Below are 24,889 nucleotides of genomic sequence, written 5' to 3'. Positions count from 1 at the left end.
TTTTGTCATTTTCTTGTAAACATTAAAATAAATAAGACAAAAAATATATAATAAATAAATAAAATATAAATAAAATAAAGTTAACTGGGTTTCAGATTTTGCAGAAGTTCAGAAGTTAACCAATCATTCCATATCGGCTTTTCCCATAATTTGAATTAAAAACTATTTGTAAATTTATCAATCTTTTTTTTTTTCTTTTTTAAAATAGCTTTGGTAAAGGGTTGAATGGTAGAGCTTGATGAATGCAGGTCATCGTAATATATTACAAATTATTTGCCACTTTTCACATTGATGCTTTACGGTGTCACATCTAGTCACAACATAAGGTGTGTGTTTGTGCGCGTGTGTCTCACCTTCATAAGTCTCCAGAATGTGTACAGTGTCCCCGATCTGTAAGGAAAGCTCTTCATCACTGCGAGCATCATAGTTATAGATGGCTGGGGACAAAGAACATAAAACACTGTACTGAGACATATGGCATCAATTTCTGGTGTGTGTGTGTGTGTGTAGTTGAGGGTTATAGATGATGCAGTAATTCAATAACTAACCACACAACAACAACAAAAAAAAAAAAAAAAAAAAAAATCGCAGCTCAACAATAAACACTAGTCTCAAATTTGACACATACAAGCACCTAAAAGCATTAAAAAGGTTTGACATTAATCATGTCATGACTGAATGCGCAGTCTGAACGCAGTTGAATGTTTTTTATATGAAGAATTTCACTGAATAACAACTTTAATGTCATTTTGGAGCTTGGAAATAAAGAAAAAAAGAAGAAAAAAAAATCAACAAAGTCCAGCAAACACTATTTGCTTCTGGAAGTGTGTGATGTCTTTGACAGACAGAGTGTTGCACAGCGCTCATGTCGAGTGTTACTGTCGTGTTCATCTGCCGGACAGGATCATGTGTGTTGCGGTGTTTCTCAGCGACCCTGAACGCCACGACCCCAGTGAACAGAGAGACAGAGGACGAGAAGAGAGCGAGAGCCGTGAGGGTTAATCTCACACAGACGCTCTCTATTTCTGTCTCAGTCAAGACTCTCACCTTCCTTCTCTCTTTTTCTCTGGTAACTTAGTCTCTCAGCAGAATGAGTAATTACAGAATATTCTCAGTGTGGGCCTTTTCAAAACAAACAAACACACACACACACACGTCATTTCTCTTTGGAATCTCTCTCCTTCCATCATTAATCTGAATTAAACACCTCTGCATCCCAACATGACTCAAATATTTCAATGCACGTCCTTTTGAATGGCAAGTCAGAGAAACACTCAACGTGTACCTGCAATTACATGCATTCAATTCAATAATCATAAGTTACTAAACTATACAAAAAAGCTCTAAAGCACCAGATAAAACACAGGTAAGCAACTGCCACATTACAGATCAGTGTATTAATCTATAAACAACTAGAGCCCGACCGATATGGATTTTTGGGGGCCGATGCCGCTACCGATAAAAAAAACAGATACCGATATATCGGCCAATATTATTTATGTGTATATTATAATACAGTAGCAATAATATGTGTATTATAGTACAGTACCAGTCAAAAGTTTGGACACTTTCCTATTGGTGTATTTAAACTTTAGATGGGTACTGTATATAGAATACACAGTATAAACAGAATAAATATAAAAGTTCTGCAATGATCACTCAAATGTGGTAATCAAACACTTGTGTGACACAGATATGTAATGGAGGCAGGGGGAATGATAGAATGAGAATGATACATTTGAGCTGTAACCAAACTAGTTAGTATTTAGAATATAATATAATATAACATGCAATGCAGTTGCATAATCTTCACTAATGACTTTAAATTAAAAGACAGTCACGTTATATACACAATAACTTGTATCAATAAATATATCAAAAGTGTCACTGACAAAACCTTATTATCTTCTATTTTTAGTCTTAATTCCTCTAATCTCTACCAGTGGAGGAACGACTATTTTTACTAAAGAAAATGTACTAAAGTAAAATTAATAATATCATAATGAAAACGTTTTTAATTACACATGTAGGCTACAGTACTTTTATACTATTTTAAATAAGTAGTAAGCTAAATTTACTAAACGTGAAACATGAAGTGTTATAATTTTATAATTTATTGGAATATTGATTGATGTTGTAATGTAGCGTTATAGGCAGAATTAGCTTTAACACAAGGTACACCGGAAGCGGCCGTTATCGCTCGCGTCGCAACAGCTGTTTACCCGCGACCCGTTACAAAGTAGAATGGGGCATCAGTTTACTGTCGGAGATTTGCTGCTCGCGCAACGCATTTTATTCAATGTTTCATCAACCAATTGCCTGGATTTAATAAATAAGAAGTAAATATAGCAGACAATAATCAGGACTTCTCAGCTGCGCGCTTGCAATAGTCACAAGCTCACACAATACGTGACAGAGGCTTGTAGCAGAGAAATCAATTCAGTGAATTACACTGCGCAAATCAAAGTAATAGGCTACTACCCACCGGATGAAGAAGGTTTGGCTCTCAACAGAACATATAATATTCATTTTATTTTATTTTTCGTGTTCGCATTTATGAGGAAAAAACAATGTTACGGACGTGACAAGCTCTGAAAGCGGCACTAAAGTGCTTTAAAACTTTCACAGAGACCTCAAACAGAAAGCACAAAGCCTTTCATTAAAGTCAATTTCATTTTGTATTAATTGTATCTTAATTTTAATCAATGTTTCATCAACCAATTGCGTGGATTTAATAAATAAGAAGTAAATATAGCGGACAATAGATAATCTCGACACGGAGGCGTCGGCACGTGAACTGGAGGTCGTCTCATGCATAAATGAACCAAAACTCAGCGTATAAACCTGAGAAATATATCTATATTGAAATGTCTACTTTTAAACAGAACAATTCAAAACGAAAGATAGACTGCTCTCTGCTGTAATCCGTATGAAATGAGCATTTCTCTCTGGCACATTCACTGAAGATCGCGAGTCAACTTTGCAACGACACTGACTGAAAACACTTGTTTATTAATAAACAACTAAAATGTCTCCTTGCTATATTTTATGTATTCACAATCATTACTTTTGCCAGTTCTTTGTGACAGCTTTTAGGTGCTTTATTGACAGCGCCACCCTTACATGCATCACCGCACCCGCATTTTTAAAAATATTCATTTATCGGCCATTATAAATGCCGATACCGATAGTTAGGAACAAGCCTAATATCGGCCGATAATATCGGCCCTCCGATATATCGGTCGGGCTCTATAAACAATAATACAGCTGTTATAAGCAGAGCTTTTAATGTTGTACTATTTATTTATATTTTGAACTGGCCTTTATTTTTATAATTTAAGATTTCTAAAGGATCTGAAGGATGACACTGACTGAAGACTGGAGTATTGATGCTAAAAATTCAGCTTTGCATCACAGAAATAGATTACATTTTAAAACTAGAATGTACATTTCCAGAAGAAAATGTGAAGTGGTGCTTGCAGTGGCAAAACTCGCCACTAGGTTGCTAGGGTGTGGTACATGATTGCATACGAGCCAACAAACATGTCTGTACTATGTTCTGGTGCTGAGATATGGCTTATTCATGTTGTTCAGGTGGTTGCTAGGTGGTTGCTAAGGTGTTCTGAGTGGTTGCTATGTGGTTGGTAGGGTGTTTTGGGTGGTTGCTAGGGTATTCTGGGTGGTTGCTAGGGCGTTGCTAGGGTGTTCTGGGTGGTTGCTAGGCGGTTGCTTGGGTGTTTTGAGTGGTTGCTATGGTGTTGCTAAGCGGTTGTTAGGGTATTCCTGGGTGGTTGCTAGGGTGCTGCTAGGGTGTTCTGGGTGGTTACTATGAGGTTGCTAGGTGGTTGCAATGAGGTTGCTAGGTGGTTGCTAGGGTGATCTGGGTGGTTGCTAGGCGGTTGCTAGGGTGTTCTGGGTGGTTGCTATGATGTTGCTAGGTGGTTGCTATGGTATTCTGGATGGTTGCTAGGGTGTTGCTAGGTGGTTGCTAGGCTGTTCTGGGGGGTTGCTATGGTGTTGCTATGTGGTTGCTAGGGTGTTCTGGGTGGTTGCTATGTTGTTGCTAGGCGGTTGCTAGGGTATTATGGTTGTTGCTAGGCAGTTGCTAGGGTATTCTGGGTGGTTGCTAGGGTGTTACTAGGTGGTTGGTAGTTGTCACAGATGGTTACTATTGGAGTTCTTAACACTTTCTTGGCATGATTTAGCACTTACCTAATCGCTATTTGCATGTAGCTATTCACAGCTAGCATGTGTAGCATGTTGGAAGCCCTGTTTGCTAGCATGAGTCAAAAGAGCCAAACCACATCTCTATACGATGTTCTGATGCAGAGATATAGGTCTTGCAAAATGGTTGCCAGGGTACTCTGTTTGGTTGCTAGGGAGTGGCTTGGCAGCTGCCAGTCATCAAAGTCCAAAGGTTGCTTGTCAGTATGAATGATATAAACCAACTCCCATGCATCTGTGACATTCAGAATGGAAGATATCCCTCTATAGATTTTAGTTGCTAAGGTGCTCGACAATGGTTGCTAGGGAGGGACTAGAAAGTGTTGATGGGATTCATGATTGGCTGTGTGCTGGCCCGAGTCAAACGAGACCACCCTTGTGTTTCTATGACACTTCTATCCGGAGATATTCTTTTGATCTCTTTCAATAGAAGTCTATGGAACGTGTTGCTAAGATGCTCTAAATGGTGCCTAGGGCGTGGCTTAATAGCTTCACAATGATCCTGAGAGACTGATTGGTCATCTGAGTAAAATGAGCCCCCCTTGTCTCTATGACACTGTGATCCAGAGCTATGTTCAATACAAAATCCCTATGCAATGTGTAGGACGGCCCATTTCATGAGCCGTCCTACACCATAGTAAGTCAATGGGGCAACTTTGAGCAGCTCCTGCCCCCCAGGGGTGCAACTTTTACCCCATTGTCAGGTATGTTCTTACAGAGCCTGTCAGCCTCTTCAAATGTGGCAAATCACACGTTTCTGTGAAATCTGATTTCTGAGCTATGACTCGTCAAAGTTTGTTGCAATGTTAAGTCTGTGGGATTTTTTGGGCCGCTTTTTTGCCCCTGGAGCAATTACCGTACCCCCGATCTCTTAGAAAAGATGTAGCACACCTCTCCTCAATAGGCCCAACGATTTGATGCCTCTCTCAGGGGTCTGTGATGTCAGCATGTATTTTTTATAACATAGTAACTATAGAGTTATTATAGAGTTCTTAAAATCTTTATTAACAAGAGCCTTGGTGTCAGGCCCTTTGTGTCTGTGTGTGTGAAAAAGTCGGTTGGGATTTGAAATTCTGAACATTCCGCAATGTTAAATCAATGGGATTTTTTTGGCCGCTTTTTCGTCCGCTGTGCGAACATCGTACACCCGATCGCTTAGAAAAGTCATAGCACACCTCTCCTCAATGAGCCGCATGATTTGACGCCTCACTCAGGGGTCTGTGACAATCGGTGCAGGAGGAGTTACGCGCCAAATTTTGTCCAGAATAATAAAAGAAGAAGTATGCAAGAGAACACTAGTGATGCCTTGCCTTTGGCAAGCACCACTAATAATTCAAATAGAAAAGTTATTTTAAATTGTAATATTTAAAAAAATATATATTATTATTAGCCCATTATTATTATTATTATTTTCATTATTATTATTATACAATATTTATATCTTTTTGATCAAATAAATGCAATCTCTGTGAGTAGAAGAGACGACTTTCAAAAGCATTTAAAAAATATTACCCGATGCAAACTCTGAAAACTTGTGTAGTCGCATAAAACACATCTTTTTTTTTTAATGGTAATCAACATTGTGCAACGAATGTTTTTGAAAGTGCATGCATTGAACTTTTTATTGATTGTAACAGGGCTTTGATTATACACATTTCTACTGTATACTACTGACTATATACATAAAGCAACATCCCAAAAGAGACAAACTTCAAAAACACATGAGCTGTACGCTCCTTTGCACATAGAAGCATTCAGACACAAAGACCCGATCAAACCCCATGCGCTGCCATTCTGATACCCACAAGAAGCCGATCAATACAGAACAAACAATACAATGAGAGGGAGAGGGAGAGGGAGAGGGAGAGGGAGAGAGAGAGAGAGAGGGAGAGAGAGACTTCCACGACAGGAGGGCGAGTAATGAGAGCTAGAAAAAAGAGGTAAAGATAATGGTTGAGAATATGCCTCTAATGTGCATAAACTGCACAGATACAGCTCTTATCTTAGTAAGAACATTCTACCAGATGACATCTTTCTCTCACACACACACTCATGGAAAAGCACACAAACACAAATGATTATATTAGCTCAGCTCAGTTTACTTTGATTGGAATTTGGCTAACAGTTAGCTAAAAACACCACAATACTACACAACTGTAACAGGTTATTTATATAAGAAAACATTACATATATACATTATAAATTATATATATATACATACATACATATATAAATTATACATATATATATATATATATATATATATATATATACATACTTTTTACATTTGTTTTATTGGGTTTGCTCCAATTGTGAATCAGTAGCCTCAGTATGCTTATATACATATATATAAATAAATAAATGAAGCATCCAGAGGCTACTGATACCCAATTGGAGCAAACCAAATAAAAAAAAATGTAAAAAAAAGAAATAATGTGATGCCACCTAATGAATTATTATTATTATTATTATTATTATTATTATTATAATATGGTGGGAACATTTTACAGCAAATGTTTGGAACAGCGTTCATGTGCATTTGTTGCATTAAAGAACACTGCTTAGTTGTGTATCTCCCTATAGGTTTTGTATCAGAGCTGAAGGAAGAAGAGGAAGGGAGCGACACAAAGAGGATCAGTGCAGCAGGAGATGACCCGTGTGTTTGAGACTGACAGGAAGTTCAGGTCCCTAAAGGCCTGCACGTCCCGAGAGAAAGCAGACGCCTCAGTCGCCCCTCTTCCTCTGGCTCGGAGTGAATGAAGCCCATTGAGCTGTACGCGGACACCAGCTGCATCAGCGAGAGAAGGGAAGTCACTCGCCGGCCCTCCAAACGAGTATCTGAACCACAGACCTGCAGAGACACCTCTGAAAAGCTGTCCTGAGGGCTAAAGCAGGAGCATTTCAGGCCGTTATCTGTAAAGTGCTTCATAACGACAGGGAATGAGATGAGCACGGCCCTATTGAAGTCACTGACTGACAGAGTCAAAAGTGCACAAAAGGAATCATAAAATAATCTCAGATATCTGGCCGCAGGCGACGAGGAATAACTCCAGTCGGAAAAATAACTGGCCATTACAGCCAGGTTGCGTGAGTCGCCCATAGCATAGAGAGCAGGAATACTTCAGTGGAGGAGAAAAAAGACAGTTGGAATGAAAAGACAGTGAAAATAAGGCAGAGGTTGAACATCAGAAATGAATTTCTAACAGAATGGATGACACAACGAAGGTGCTCGAGCAAAACATCTATCAATTTCTGGCAATGAGAGCCGCGCAGTGAGCCAGGAAGGGTTTTATAACATAACTTTGAGGTCGACAGCTTCTCTTTGAGGCCTGGAAGTGTAATAAAGGATTTTATTGTCTCACTCAGCCAGACATTTCAGTGTCGCTATAAAGTCTGGTCCATCTTGAAGTCTGTTAGCAGTGTTTGCACAAACCTTGAAACCTAAGTATTAAACTTCATTGTGTAACTCGCCCCAAAGCGTAGGCCTATGTGCAATGGACATGAATGATACCTGTGCTATTACATTTAGAAACAATTGAACTTAGTTTTCACCTGATTGGATCCCAACCTAAAAACTTAGAACCGTGGGCAGTTTCTAGCCTAGCACGTCTAGACTAGACTAGAATTGGGATTGGGGTCTTCTGACTTGGCAAACCTAGCAACATGCTAACACATGCATTTAAAGAACTGGAACGCATATGTGAATCACCTGTCTGTGGCTACGTCTACATTAATCCAGATACATTTGAAAACTGCGTTTATCGTTTTTAAACGCTCTCCGTCCACATTAGCGTTTTTAAGCGTTTTCCAAAAGTTTCTCGTCCACACTCAAACGTCGGAAAACTCTAAATTCACCTAACTGCGCATGCGTAACCCTCATAAAAGATATCAACTGATCAATTACCAAGCATAATTCTGCTTAATAATTTAAGATTTAATGCAATAATGCTAACAAAAACTGTCAAATCCAACAATTACTTCTTCCTCAGTAACTCAGACCATATTTTACTAGTTTGTAAAAGCATTGTTTTTCTGTGCAATTTGCATTCGATGACTAGCCGTCTAAAGCGGAGACCAAGTTTTTGGTCTCACATATACAATTACACATAAGACATTTAATGATGCTGTCACTACTGTGACCACATTAAACTGTAAATTACCTTACTGTCAGGTGATTGAAAAAAAAATCTACTCAAAAAAGGCGTTCACAAACACACTAATGTGCTTACTCGTAAAGTCCTGCCCTGCATCCAATGGAATGAGGAAAAACACCATGAGCTTCTTTTCCTGTAACGAGGCTTAATTGAGGTTTGTAGAACAGAGAAAGCGTTCTGATCACACTCATTTAGAGTCAGCAGAAACAAAAGACTCCCAATTTAAGAGACAGACAGAAATCACAACTCTCAGACGCTCATGTTTACCCACGCTGCCACGGATTACAGCTACAATTAACATGTAGGTTAAATATTTCTGTATTTTATTGGAAGGGTGGGTACAGACAGACAATGAGAGACTGCATTGTGGGATATAGTATTTAATGTTGATTTAATGCAGTGGTTGTATACTTCACATCTTGGCTAAAGTAGTAGGTTAACTGTTTATTTTATGCATACAGAATATTAATGAATTCTGGAGAACTAGTATGAGTAGTATGGTGGGGGGGGGGGGGGGGGGGTAGATAGGCATTCTCCCTATGCCGTAGAAATAGGGAATGCGGAAAAGAGGCTGATGAAGAGATGAGATATCATCATGGTGAGACAGTTTGTCTACTACACGGTTTATAAATTCAACCAACAGGTAGAAACAAGCCTGCAATATGAAGCTGAAGCTTTATACAGACAAAATACAATAAAAATATGCAACATTAGTGCAAAAGAATCACATACTAATACAGCCTAAAATTTGTGGTTAAAGGGCAGGGCACAATGTAAATAATTCACGCAAGTTCCATGTTCATTATGTTGGAAATTTCCATACAATAATTAGCTATGACATGCAGGTGAGAATTACATTTCGAATTGAAATTAAATTAAAAAATGAAATCAAATGAAATGAAAAAATTACATAAAATAATTAAATCAACTGAGTAATGTATTCTGGATATCAGTCTAATTAAATTGTCCTTTAGACCTATTAAATCAACTAATCATGGGGAACACACTAACATTTGTCGTAAAAATACACTTAATGTAATAATAATAATTATAATAAACTCAGTTTGCAAAAAAAAACATCAGTGAACATTTATATGTACATGAAAATAAACTCTTGCATTGTATTAATAAAATCAGTTTTTGCATGTCCTGTTAATTTTGATAGAATTTTTTTTTTGTTAAATGTTACATTTGTCTGTGTCACAAGCACTACTTGCTACCCAAGTGAATAAATCAGTGCATATGAGGCATTCATTCTCAGACATGCATTTCAAGCCCTGTTATTGCTTTTCATTGAGTTGGCCGGTGAGTTTTGTCTAGCTAATATCTTTGCTCTTGTTTCCATTTGTTCTATTTTAAATGTTTAAAAAGTTCATTTCAAGCAGCTTTCAAAACCCAGCAAACATTTTCCAATCATCAGAACCAAAATAAACCCATCTGCTGCTAACTGCATTAGCATTAACATCATCAACACACCAACTTCAACTACTTGTGAACTTCCTGCTTTCATAACACAGAGAGTAAATACAACTTTTATTATACGCTTCATTTGTTCTGCTACCTGTCTATGAATTTTAACATTACACTCGCTTCATAATCACACTAATTATAAACCAGACACGTTTCCACAAAAGTCCAACCGCGGATCTAAAGACTCTCCACATTATTCTGATGCGAGGACAATAGTGAAGCGAGGATAAATTACACTAATTACCTTGTTTTCAACAAGCGCAGTTCTTGCAGAAGCAATGCTGAAACCCTGCTCGAAAATCTGACCCGGTTTCTGTCATGTCCAAACTGGACCGGGTCAGATCCACTCCGTTCATCATCATCATCATCATCACACATGGCCGGCTGCAGCACTAGCGGGTCAGTGCCTTTGATGCCAACACACCTAGAGTTCTCTAATTGCTTCATTTTAAATGGCCAACTACACTTGAACTTCTGCAGGTCCTAAATTTAATAATGGGAAAATAATTGTTCCAGACTGTTTGAAGAATTACCATAATTGAGTCAGGAACACATGTAAGAAAAAGCACTGAACAGAGCTTCCACTTGCCCTCTCTACCGGCCTGAAGATCAAACTCAAATCACTCCAACTAAAATCTACATTTCAGTACGGGGAATTATTTTAAATCTCTACATTACCATATACATCATAGTACAGTGCTGGAAACTCAAGTCAAATATGTTATTAAAAATCACATAACCATTCAGTATTTTTAACGATCCAAAGAAATCGAATTCACCGATTTAAATATGAATAAATTAATAAATAACTTAAATAATTCAAATAAAAGATTTAATAAAATCAAATAAATAAAAAAACGTATTGAAGGGTTAGTTCACCCAAAAATGAAATTTCGGTTATCATTTATTCACCCTCATGTCGTTCCAGCCCCGTTCATCTTCAGAACACACATCAAGATCTTTCTGATTAAAACTAAGCGATTTCTGTCCCTCCACTGACAGATACACAACCGACTCTTTGACACTTCAAAAAGTTCATGAAGAGATCCGTCGTAAAACTACTTGTAAAGACGTGCTTAAATGTAGACTTTTATTCACATATAAACATTCATCAAAGCACATCAGATATGGTAAACGGAGAAAATGAGGTTCGTTCTCGCGTACGCATCACGTTTGAGCTTCAGCAAGAACCAATGAGGTTCATTCTCGTGTTACGCAACACATTTGAGCTTCAGCAAGAACCAATGAGGTTCATTCTCGTGTTACGCAGCACGTTTGAGCTTCAGCAAGAACCAATGAGGTTCGTTCTCGCGTACGCATCACGTTTGAGCTTCAGCAAGAACCAATGAGGTTCGTTCTCGCGTACGCATCACGTTTGAGCTTCAGCAAGAACCTTTGAGGTTCATTCTCGTGTTACGCAGCACGTTTGAGCTTCAGCAAGAACCTTTGAGGTTCATTCTCGTGTTACGCAACACGTTTGAGCTTCAGCAAGAACCAATGAGGTTCGTTCTCGCGTACGCAGCACGTTTGAGCTTCAGCAAGAACCAATGAGGTTCGTTCTCGCGTACGCAGCACGTTTGAGCTTCAGCAAGAACCAATGAGGTTCATTCTCGTGTTACGCAGCACGTTTGAGCTTCAGCAAGAACCTTTGAGGTTCATTCTCGTGTTACGCAGCACGTTTGAGCTTCAGCAAGAACCAATGAGGTTCATTCTCGTTGTGACGATGTTCGGCTGGATTGCCCTCGAGTGTCACTAGAGGGTGCTCCACCCCTGCACTGCCTTCCCTGGGACTGATCATGCACACACCCTGAACTGATTTCACACACACCTGTTTCCATTGATCACTCTCACACCTGCATCGAGTTCCTCACGCAGCTCCGCACTCATTTATACTCCACTCTAACTATCACTCATTGCTAAGTCTTGTTTTACTGTTGTGGACATCACCAAGCTTTTCCTAGTCTAGTCCTGTCTGTGTATCTGACCCATCGCCTGTTTCCAGGATTCCGTCTTGTCTGCTGCCTGCCTCTGTCTTCCCGCCTGGTTATCGGACTCTGAGTATTGCCTTGTCTCCTATGCTGTGTTTGCTGTCTGTGACCCTTGCCTGTCTGACTACCCTCTAATAAACTCACGCTGCGTTTGGATCTACCTGTGTCTGGTTGTATCATGACAGAAGACTTAGCCATAAACAGATCCAGCAGCATGTCAGCCTTGTATGCCTCCCAGTCAGCCAATGCGGATCTGATCGCTGTACACCGGGATCAGCTGGATCAACTCACCTCGTCATTGGAGAGGTTGGCCAAGATGGTTCGCGGTCTACAGGTTTCCACACCGGGACCATCGCAGACTCAACCTGTCTCCACAGTTGTCAGCCCTGATCCAATCCCAGTTCAACGCCAAGCTCTACAGGTAAAATTCGACAGCAAGGTTCCACGTCGAGCTTTCGCAGCAATACCGAACACGGATACGGGAGCTGAGATTATGCGACTTCGTCAAGAGGATCGATCGATTGAGTGGTATGTCAAAGAGTTTGTTGAACTGGCACGTTTCACGATAATGAGTACCGAATGTTTAATGGTGTTTTTCCGCGGAGGGTTATCTGAACCGCTCCGGTCACTGATGCCCATTCATGATCCCCACGGTACTTTAATGCAGTATATTGACATGGCCCTTCTACTGAGTGGTTCTGCTCTCGCTGTGAGTAAGATGGAGAAGGAGCTCCACGACGCCGCGACATTCACCGAACCAGGGTATAGTCATGTCACGCTTGACGAGCTGGAGAATCCTCACGTCAGCCTCGACGAGCCAGAGCTTCACGTCAGCCTCGACGAGCCAGAGCTTCACGTCAGCCTCGACGAGCCAGAGCTTCACGTCAGCCTCGACGAGCCAGAGCTTCACGTCAGCCTCGACGAGCCAGAGCTTCACGTCAGCCTCGACGAGCCAGAGCTTCACGTCAGCCTCGACGAGCCAGAGCTTCACGTCAGCCTCGACGAGCCAGAGCTTCACGTCAGCCTCGACGAGCCAGAGCTTCACGTCAGCCTCGACGAGCCAGAGCTTCACGTCTGCCTAGCTGAACCAGAGCCTGCTACCGAACTGCCAGAGCCGCCTGCAGCCGAACCTCCGAAACCTCCAGTTCCAGTCTATGTCCCCGTAGGTTCCCCCAAGTATTTTTTGGAGGGGGGCAGTAGAGGCCACGAAGGGACAATGAGGGCCGTGCCACCGTGGTCTCCTGAGGGGTCGTCTCTGCCGTGGCTGCCCGTGAGGTCTTCACACCCAGGGAGGTCTAAGGGGGCCCCACCCTGGCCATTGGTCCATCCCGTTCCACCCTGGCCTTTGGCTCATCCTGCTCCGCCCTGGCCGCCATCACGTCCTGCTCCGCCCTGGCCGCCATCACGTCCTGCTCCGCCCTGGCCGCCATCACGTCCTGCTCCGCCCTGGTCGCCCACGCTCTGCGGCCCAGGCCCGCCTTGGCTACCTCCTTGTCCCTTTCCCCTGCACGGGCCTGGCCCTCCGTCCCTCCCCCAGGATCGTCTTCACTCTGCCCCCCACCTGGATATTCTTTGGAGCGTCTGGAAGCCGCTCCTTAAAGGGGGGGTTATGTGACGATGTTCGGCTGGATTGCCCTCGAGTGTCACTAGAGGGTGCTCCACCCCTGCACTGCCTTCCCTGGGACTGATCATGCACACACCCTGAACTGATTTCACACACACCTGTTTCCATTGATCACTCTCACACCTGCATCGAGTTCCTCACGCAGCTCCGCACTCATTTATACTCCACTCTAACTATCACTCATTGCTAAGTCTTGTTTTACTGTTGTGGACATCACCAAGCTTTTCCTAGTCTAGTCCTGTCTGTGTATCTGACCCATCGCCTGTTTCCAGGATTCCGTCTTGTCTGCTGCCTGCCTCTGTCTTCCCGCCTGGTTATCGGACTCTGAGTATTGCCTTGTCTCCTATGCTGTGTTTGCTGTCTGTGACCCTTGCCTGTCTGACTACCCTCTAATAAACTCACGCTGCGTTTGGATCTACCTGTGTCTGGTTGTATCATGACACTCGTGTTACGCAGCACGTTTGATCTTCAGCAAGAACCAATGAGGTTCATTCTCGTGTTACGCAACACGTTTGAGCTTCAGCAAGAACCAATGAGGTTCATTCTCATGTTACGCATCAGCAAGAAAAATATTAAAATTAAAAAATATCTTTATTTGTGTTCCGAAGATGAACAGGTTTGGAATGAGGGTGAATAAATGATGACAGGATTTTCACTTTTGGGTGAACTAACCCTTTAAGAAATTATTCAAATAAAACAATTAATTAATTATTAATTAATTAATTAATTAATTAATTAATTAATTAATTAATTAATTAATTAATTAATACGAATTAAGAAATAGATTTTTAGATTAAATTAATACAATAAAATTATACTTAAATTAATACAAATTTCAATTCAATTAACTTAAATAATTGGATATAGACCAATGAAGAAATAAACTTAAATATAAACAAATAAATGAAATGGTTGTGTAATATTTAAAACATTTCTGGACTGAATTTCTTACAAAAATATCTATATCGGGACACTATTGCCATGAAATTGCTTATATGGTGATTTTGGTCATACCACCCACCGCAAATACAATGTAAAAAGACAAAAGAGATGAAGAGTGGCTTTATCAAACTGTGCAATCGAAACAAGTGTGAAAACAACCTCAAATCACAGTCAACAAGCAGAAAACATCCATTATCTCAAAATACCATTCGCCATTCTGATCGATTCCTTCTAAAGCAGAGACAAGCAATTAGCCACACATTTACACTGCAGTTTCAGTGTTTGATGTACCAGGCCGCACAGACAGTGTGGCTATAGATTGTGTCATAGTCCACAGGTTTCAGTGTGGGCCGAGGATAATGAGATGAGTGAGGAGAAGGTCAGCGGAGGTGAAAAACAGCGGGAATCTCCTGGAACGAGAGGGTCACTGCTACTGAGGCAGAGAGGATTGTGGGTATAATGTAGAGGCAAGACAGCAGCAAACTCCCCCGCTAATAACACAGGCAGAGCGATAACATCAGTTTCTGATAGCTTAGTATTTGCAGAGCAAAATCTTCGGTTTCATTAATGCGTACCAAAACACAGCAAAAGAGTTCAAATGAGTAGCTGTGAACTGACTCGCTTGATTAGTGGAGTTTACTTACGTATTAGGTCAACGCTTGCTCATAGCTCATCAAATGTTGTATCTTTTCTTACACTTTTTAAACTAGTGGACAGTAAAATGACACACAAATCGCTCTTACTTTTTCATCCACCTGACTGCATTTTGTAACATGAAGCGCATCCAAGTTGTCACTGGATAAAATATACTCCTCCTCTACATTTTGTCTGATTTTAATCTGAAATACAATATTCAGTCAACTTTGTTACGTACAACAGGTCAACCGGCCCCAACAACACTGCAAAAATAAAGTAACAAAGACATTTATGTTAGGTTTGTAAACTGTTCTTTTGAACAAAGAATTTCCACAGAACTATCAGATGTTTTAAGCAGTGATAATCAGAAATGTTTCTTGACCAGAAATATATCAACATATTGGATATGTGACACTGTGGACAGAGTGATGCTAAAAATAAAAAAAATCACAGTAATAAATTACATTTTGAAATATAATCACATAGAACACAGGTATTTTGAACTCTAAAAAGTAATAGTTCCGTAAAAGTACAGCCACATGGTGGTAAATCTTATTAATCAAATAAATGCAGTCTTGGTGACATAAGAGTTCAAAAACATTAATATATATGATATATATATCTCCAAACTTTTGAATGGTAGAGTAGTTCATTAAATATAGTGAATGCATTTTTAATGGAGATAATTGAGCTTTTGCGGCTGGAAAATCCACTAATGGCTTACTTAGTCACTGTATTTTAAATTGTGTGCATGCTGACATAAGGTCATCTACTGAAACATTCTCTGATTAAACTAAAAGAAAAGCACAATTCAGAGGAGATTATCTGTGAGGTGGACCAGCCAAGACAAACCTGCCAGCAATCTCTCCAGAATATCCTGCATTAATGAGACCGAGCCAAACACAGATAAAACTAATTAACCTTGTCTTTTAATACAGTCTTCTCCTAAATACCACACAGGAACAACCTCTGGTGGAGAGCAAGTGACCATCATGACCAGATCATCGTCCTCCCAGCATTATCTCACAGAACTTCTCTTTCGCTCTTATGAACCAATCCTAATGAACCAATGGCATCATGGCCCCTGGATCCCAGTTAAACAATAAAACAGAATGGAAGAAGAGGAAGGGTTAATGTTCGACATTTATCATCATGTCAGCACAGCCAATCAAATGCACATTTTTAATGAGCTCAGGGAACTCTGGGAGATAATGAGTGCCACTGTCACTCCGCAAATAAAGGTCTGGTGTTTTATGCAATGTTGCTTTATGAAACATGCAAGGCAAGAGTGCAGTGTATTCTCAGTGAGCGCTAGTGGACGTCAGCATATAACCATTCTTATACAATCAGTTTGCACTTTCAGGACAGTCATGCAATAGTTTAAAGAGAACTTTGCTGAGCAAGTTAAAGTTAGTTTGCATCTAATGGTGCACGGGACACACAATATAAAATAACTATAGGGATGCACCGATATTAATATTTTGGTCGATATCGATATACAAGCCGATAACCAATATATTGGATGGTGAATCTAAACTAATTTTTGAGAGCAAAAACAAAAGTTTCACCATTAAAAGCCATGTCCCCCAAGCATAAATAATGTTCTCATTATTATTTTATGTAGCCTGTAAGTCATACTTCCAATGCACATGTTGCACTTAATTGTATTTTTCTTTTTTGAAGTGATTCCAATAATATTTCAAGATATTCAAAACCATCAAGGCAAACAGTGTGCATCTGAAGTGTCTCAGCTGAAGGAAATATAACTAATATATCGGCCAAATGTTCTTATCAGGCCGATAAAGACAATATTAAATCGTCTGGCTGATCCTGATATATCGTGTAACCCTAAATATAACATTTTAACATTTACTCTACTGAAGAATATCAGTACTCTATATCTGTCATTTAGACTACATAAAATTGCAATCAGGTTCTCAAATTATATACAAATTTGGATTTAGATTTATCAGCCAATATATCGGTTATTGGCTTTCAAATATAAATAATTATCGGTATTGGCCAAAATGTTCATATCGGTGCATCCCTACATAAAATGAGCTGTCTCACCCTGAAAATAAAAATTTAGCAGAGCATTCCTTCTCTTAAAACTTTATGAACCTCAGTAATGAAAGCTGGTATAAACAGCAGTTTCACAAACAGCACATTTCTCAGAACTGCAGCTCGGTTCAGTCGTTCGATTGTGCACACGGCGAGGCAAAACACTTTTTGATGATGCACTCAAAGCCCTGAGTCATCAGCTATTGCTGTTCAGAGCTCAACAATGAGTTTAGTCAAAGTTGGAACAGTCCAGGCCAGCACGCAGTACAACAATAACAGAATCAATCTCAGAATAGATCCATTTAGTTATTTTAGTCACTCAAAAATGACAAGTCCATAATTTACCTACATTTGACCTCAACTATTATTAACCACTATGGCAAAAAGTTGTTCATAAGACTTCCGAAAACCTAATATAGTGCACAAAACAAATTTAAGATGTTATTCACTGAAAGAGATCTCAATTTAACTAAAATGTCAGTACACAACACATACATATATATATATATATATATATATATATATATAAAAAATGTGTGTATATATGTATATATATATATATATAAAATGTGTGTGTATATATATATATATATATATATATATATATATATATATATATATATATAAAATGTGTGTGTATATGTATATATTTTTTTATAAATAAATGCAATATTAAAATAAATAAATAAAATCCATTAAGAAAATAAAATTGTTATATACATAAAGTAAATAAAAGTAATTAAGTAAATAAAAATGTATCAACTTAAAATACTATGTAAATGAATTAATACATTAATTTAATTGTAATATTTTAATCAAGAAAAGATCTTCTCCAACTGAAACGAATGTGACTGTATATGTAATATGTTAATCAGGATGACGTTTAGGTGAGAACAATAGTTCTGTTGGACAGCTAGTAAGAGACGTCACATATGTCTGCTGCATCTACACCACAATAGACCGATTCATGCAACACCACTGACAGGACGAGACTTAGACCACACAAAAAGCACATTCTCTCAACATATCTCAATAAAATAACACATCCCTGTTTGCCCGGTCTCTCACAGGTGTCATAAGCAGGAGAACGGGACAATTCTGAAGCCGACAGAAGACTCATTAATCTCTGTCAGTCATGAGGACGCGAGCACACTGGATTTTAAAGCCAAGTCATCATTGACATTTACTAGCATGTCGCTCTCTGACAGGCCCAAAGCTGGTGGGTGTTTGATAGAGGACGCCATAACGGGTCTCACGGGGGACAAAAACAGCCTCAATGTTTCACGAGTGCAACATCAAAATAACTAAAAAAATATTATTTATTCAAAATGACCGACCGAGTCCTTAGTAGTGTGTCACTAAGAAATTTCAGTCATCATTTACCCCTCATGTCGTTCACTTACTTTCTTCAAGAGACATGTTAAAGTTTCCCTGTGGTGAAAATCAAGTTTTTAATGTTGTTTATATGTCTATGTGGAGTTTTTAATATGCTTTAAGACAAACCATGTGTAAATTCATAAGTTAACAACATTGCTGAGTATTTTCTCCTTAAAACTGCAGTGAACTAAAGCCCTATTCGCACAGGATAAGTATAACCTGGTGACCTCTAGTCATCTGTAATAATTGCGGAGGTTGTCTGAGGTCTTAATCCCGTGCGAATCGGCCATGTCTGTAATTTGTAATGTAAAAATTCCCCCGCTAATGACCTACCATATTTCGCCGAACACCGAGGTCCTGTGATAATATCAGTCCCGTGCGAATCAGCATCTCTGTGATTTGGTGAGGTCGTTTATAATTTTTTCAAGGTTTTTGTTTCCTGTGCACCTTTTTATTCATCTTTCGCAAAGAATGGAGGCTATGTGGGAGTGTTTTGATAGTATTTTGGGTGCTGGGTCATATCGCTTTACACCATTCAAATATACAATTTGCAGAAAGAGAAAGCTGAAAATCATCAGAAGAGCAAAAACAAAAAGAAAGATTAGATGGAAATGAATGACGTGTAGCAGCATGCGGTAAGAAACATTCTTCCGTTTATGATATATCATACAGCTAGACCTATAATAACTACAAGACATTTCCAAGCAATAGCCTATTGAGGGGAGATAAGTCAGTAATTCGAGTAAAATCACAGGCTTCGCTTATCCCGTGCGAATGCGCCGAACGAAATTCAGATGTGTGTGGGTAATTTTTAATTCACACGAGATCCCCAGATAATACTAATCCCGTGCGAATAGGGCTAAAGACAGTCTCAAAAACACAGTTAGAAATCGCTGGTGTTTCTGACGTCACAATCTACCATAATCAATCATGTAAATGTGTGATCGTCAACAAGTGGATCTCTGAGCAGCTGTGAGTGAGTGAGTGAGTGAGTGAGTGAGTGAGTGAGTGAGTGAGTGGAGGCGGGGCTGATTTGCATATTCAGAGAACCGCATAAATGAAATGAGGCAAGAGTGTAGAGTTACATTCAAGCTATTCTGAATGTTTTGAATGATTAAGTTAACTTCCATGAAACAAATTTAAGTGGATTAAACGTACTGAAACTGTTACTGTCCAGCTCATTTTAATTGAATAAATTGAACAATTTTAAAGTCTTAAATTAATATATCACAAATCAAAAATGACAAACGTGTGTGCTGTATAATCCAAGTCTTCTGAAGTCATATGATTGATTTGTGCCATTCACTGAAAGCTCTCAAATTAAATCATGCTCACATACATGCTCATTTCAATATGGCTTGTCAAGACGTGTCCTGCCAGGCTAAATGACAAACATTGGTTCTTCCGTGTGTCGTGACTGTTTTTCCAATGACTTAAACATTAAGCTTATTACAGAAAATACAATTTTTAAAAAAGGAATAAAAAGCCAGGACACTATAAATTGATCAAAAAATGTTTCAAATAAATGCTGTTCTTTTGAACTGTATATTAAAGAATCCTGAAATAAACTGCATCATGGTTTCCACAAAAATACGAAGCAGCAGCACAACTGTTTTCAACATTGATATTCATAAATGTTTCTCTAGTGGCAAATCAGCATATTAGAATGATTTCTGAAGGATCATGTGACACTGAAGATTGGAGTAATAATTAATGCTGAAAATGTAGGTTTGATCACAGAAATAGATTAGAGTTTATCATTATATATTCAAAGAAAAATAAGTTATTTTAAATTGTAATAATTTATCACATTAATGCAGCCTTGGTGAGCAGAAACTTAAACTGTCTGTGTAAAAACATTTTATTTTAAAAACATTCAATGTTCAATTCAACAGCACAAAACAAATCTGTTCAACACAAAAACATTTGTTCTCAACTGTCAAATGTGCCGATTTGCAGATTCAGATGTTGTTCCACACTTTATAAGAACCAAACTCAGACTCACTGCTGAAAGTCTCCAGGACATTTGCACTTTTGTGTTTGACCTAACAGTCTGATATGGTTTTCTCTTTAATTCTGGTCTCCAAAGTGGCTGGACTGTACCCAAACAAAGAATCATCTCAGCTTATGGGATAGTGTATGGTAAATATGCCAAAGAGATGATTTTCATATCTGCCCATCTGTCAAAATGCTGGGCTGTATGAATGGGGTAGGGCCGGCCTTCTTAACCGAACGAGTGTGTGTGTGTGCGTGTCTGTGTGTGTGTGTGTGTGTATCTTGACCCTTTATTCACAGTCAATAGCACAGCATCAACCATTTGGCCGGAGGAGAGACTTAGATCAGACACCAGCAGGACAACTGAGGCCTTCAAAAAAAACACACACGGACACACACGAGTGTGACGAACAGGCATTGTCAGATTAATGCCACAGGTTAACGGGTGTTTGTGAACATGGAGCTATATTATAGCTGTGTAACTTTCAAATAGGGCTGGGCAATAGATATAATTGAGATTGTGATCAAATTTAAGTTGATAACAAAAGCTGCCTTTCCATTATCCTTTAAATATCACAAATTGAAATTGCGAATTGAAAATACGCCCAATGGAAACAAGCCAATTTCACAAAACTCCTATATCCGCTAAAAAGTTTACACTCGCATGAGATCATGGTTTTTCAGACAATTTGCAAAACTGCAACGGAAACAAATGTAAAAAGAACGGCTAGTGCGGTGGCTGCGATATACATAAACCTACTAACATCCATTGCCATAATTTCTTCAGAAGGAATTTCTTTATTAACCCCCTGGAGACATAAGGGTTACTTTTATGATGGATGGTTGTGTTTTTGTTGGCTTCAAAATCTCAGTTACTATTCACTCCCATTATAAAGCTGGGAAGAGCCAGGATATGTTTTAATATAACTCCAATTGTGTTTGGCTGAGAAGAATATGTACACCTAGGAATGCCATATACACCTAGGATGGCTTGAGGGCGAGTAAATTATGGGATAATTTTCATTTTTGGGTGATTTAACCTCCCAAAAAACAGCAGAAATAACAGAATTTTCATTATGTTTTGATGTTTTTGTTTGTTACTTTTGTGCTTGTGTCGCCCGAGGCCACGGTAATTTGCTCCCATATGACTGAGAAACATAAAGAATAGGGATGCATTACATATATTATTGAATCACCACAAATGTATTAAAAGACTTCCCATTATGGCAATGGGAAGGTTTTATATTAGAGTAATATTCCTTCACCCTAAACGTTTCCCTCTGAGAAATCCAGTTATCACATCTTCTCAGACCAAAGCTCATAATATCACATAACTGGAATCCCTAATCCCCAGATTATTCAAAATTCATGTTGAAAATCTATTAAGAATTACTCAAATGTCTCTAAGGAAGACTAATCTACAGACGGGCATCATGCTGCCTTACTGCAAATTGAGGAATACAACTCTAAAGAGGGATTATATTACAAACACTGTCCAGAAACACATGTTTTTATATGATAACACACATCCTCAATATAAGTAAGACCTGTATTGAGGACATTCACACAGGTTTGGCTTGAAATCTGCAAGAGGTTGGCATGTATACTTAATGACTTCTGACTTGCAAGATGCACAACAGAACTAATACTGATATAAAGTGTTTCACTCAATATTTTACTGCACACTTATCAGTCCCTCCAGGATTTCGGGATGTTGCGATCGCAACAATTAACGCAACTTCAACAAATCCCCGTGAATTCAGTGCGACTTGCAATTTTGACCAATCACCGCAACTTTTCTGCAACTTTGACCTATCATTGCGGTCTCTTGCAAATCGTCGTCCACTTTTCTCACGCAGCGACTCAACTCTCCTCACACAACGTGCGACGCACTCTTTTTTACAAAATAGGTAAAAGTAAAACACATTTCAAAATTACATGCAACATTATGTTTTGCAGCTAGGCGGGCATTATAACGTGTTACAAAGTGAGCACATTTTTCTCTGAAGTAAAGGCTGGACTACAATAGAGCAGATGGTGAACAGTGTTTTCTCTGGGACATATGGTAAATCCCTTTGGGGTTGACTTTTTGGCTTTTTCACTTTATAAACCTATAACATGCACAAAAAAAGATATAAAAATAAAAGAAAATTCCCGCACCTCCATGAGAGATACGAGACTGGTGCGTCTCACAGGTGTCGCTCATCAGTAATCACTCGCGTCGTTCTCCCGCGGTCCTCAGTCTCGTCCTGCTCGCCACAGTAAACATAATGAATGGCGACTGTTGAACGCAAAAGCCGAATCCGGGACATTTTTGGCGATCTCGAAATCCCGGGCAGATAGGGTGACCACCATCAAACAAACCAAATGTGGGACGATTATACGTTTGTGTGGGACAATGGGACAGGTTACCAACATTAAAACATAACCTGAAACTGTTATATAATGTTTATCTAATAAAAACATTTGTATTCTGACATTCAGCTGATAAAAATTCTTTGTTCTTTAGTCCCTTCTAGAAGACACCTTCACATCACAATGTAACATAACATGTCTTTAAACATGACATTTAAATTCAACATCACTGAGCCCAAAGGCAGCAGGCATCATGCAGATTTTGAAACAATCTATTTCTGAAAAAATTCTGACCAAGTCCAATTTAAATCCAACAAAATAAATAATGAAAAAATAAAAGTATAAACCAACATGAATTTATATCATTGACAGTCTTATATATTAAGAATATATTAAACCAAACACTTTAATATTTTTTTAGAAAGGATGTGAATTAAAACCACAAAAATTAAAAAAAAAAAAATATTTACCGAATTATCCATTTGTTTTCTGACAGAAACACATGGAACGAACCACCGCTCCACATTTTGATCGACAGCCGTCACAACCTAGTGACCGTGTTTACTCCTTTGCTTTCAACCATTGGATAGAATTTGAAAACGGCTGTTGTATTTGTACATCTGACGAATCGCTGTTAAATATAGATTAAAAACTATGCCGCAAAGAGAATAAATAAAATGCTTTCTTAAAAAAGCAAAGGAACAGCATGCACGTTTTCTCAATATGATATTCAAAAAACAACAGACTGATGAAACAGCGGGACATTTTCTCAATATGCGACGTGCGGGACAAGGGGTGAAAATGCTGTGCAGTACAACGCAAAGCGGAAGGGTGGTCACCCTACGGGGAGACTTGACACGGAGACTCACTAGTAGATTGAGTAGCAGCCTCGTTGTTTAACTGCGCTCTCTTACCGGTAGGGCTTGGCTTGGGAATGGCAAATTCAAAAATAATTTCACATTTTTACTACATAAATGACCCATTTTAAATACACATTCATCTTTACAGAGGTGAACTATCCCTTTAAGTAAAAATCTATCTACCTTTGCCATTTTAACCTATAAAGACAAATGGCAAAGAACATCGCAACTTTTTAGAAAAGTGGCCGCAACATCAGGCAATTTAGGCCACAACAATCACAAAAAAGGCCCGCGAAATCCTGGAAGGACTGACTTATACACAATTAAATGGAGTTGAAGTTATTAAATCAGACACTTTTCACTTGGTGCAGCGTCTTATAAAACATATAAACTACAAGATAACCATCAATGTAAACTATCACAAATTATGTGTTTAAACAAATTAAAATGTTTCCGGAGTTTCTCTGTATGAGTGAGTGTGTGCGCATTTTGAAAAGCAGTTTTGGAAATTTTCTTCAGGAACGAATGACACCACTGGATATTTCCTGTCCAAAACAATACTAACACAAATGTTGAGGAAGCCTTCAAAATGTAGCACACTACAGTTAAACGAAACAACTGGAAAAAGTAGCCAGCTAAACTACAAGTTACTAACAAAAACATGGTATCGACAAGTTATTATAAGGAGGAAGCACCTTTGTCATAGACAAAAGCATATGAATAATACAATTAAATCAGATGAGTTTTTATTTTGCACAAAACCAAAATACTCAATTTGTACAGCAACACCAAAGAATAACTTAAATTTACATTATAAAGCAACATTATAAAAACACCTAGTTAATAGAAATAAACTAATAATGTACCGATAAACAGCCATTTTTCATTAACACGACTGGGGACTGTCTTGGAATAAAACTAGGCAAAATAATCAGTTAATCTGTTATAATACATTTTTTAAAATACATTTTGTTCCAAAAATAACAAAAACAATGACTTTATTCAGCATTGTATTCTCTTCCGGTTCTGTTGTCAATCCGCATTCTCGAGGCCAGTGACGCTGCTGACGTAAGACGCTGCTGACGTGTTATCTGGTGCGTCCGTGTATTCGGGTTCAAATAAATATGTCTGGTTAAAAAAAATGCAAGTCTTCCCCTGTGTCGAAATCCTTAGACATGTTTACAAAGATTGTTTTGTTTACAG

At 38.8% G+C, this 24,889-nt stretch overlaps 1 protein-coding gene and 1 long non-coding RNA gene across 4 annotated transcripts in view; one reads left to right on the top strand and one right to left on the bottom strand.

Moving 5' to 3' along the window:
- LOC143709691 (uncharacterized) overlaps positions 1-21,423 on the top strand; it is a 759,555-nt gene extending 738,132 nt beyond the window's left edge. The window contains exon 3 of the long non-coding RNA XR_013194385.1: positions 21,382-21,423. This is a non-coding gene — a long non-coding RNA (uncharacterized LOC143709691). The remainder of the gene's footprint in view (positions 1-21,381) is intronic.
- The window catches only part of dock1 (dedicator of cytokinesis 1), a 252,549-nt gene that overhangs the window by 216,620 nt on the left and 11,040 nt on the right, over positions 1-24,889 (bottom strand). For all 3 annotated transcript variants that reach the window (XM_077200233.1, XM_077200232.1, XM_077200234.1), the window contains exon 2: positions 354-437. In XM_077200233.1, the coding sequence (XP_077056348.1) occupies positions 354-437 (84 nt within the window). The remainder of the gene's footprint in view (positions 1-353; positions 438-24,889) is intronic.

This window comes from Siphateles boraxobius, unplaced genomic scaffold, assembly GCF_051911475.1.
Source record: "Siphateles boraxobius isolate OS27281-9 unplaced genomic scaffold, OSU_SipBor_1 46, whole genome shotgun sequence".
NCBI lineage: Eukaryota > Metazoa > Chordata > Actinopteri > Cypriniformes > Leuciscidae > Siphateles > Siphateles boraxobius.
The sequence above is the reverse complement of the archived record's forward strand: the minus strand, read 5'-3'. Positions and strand labels throughout refer to the sequence as shown.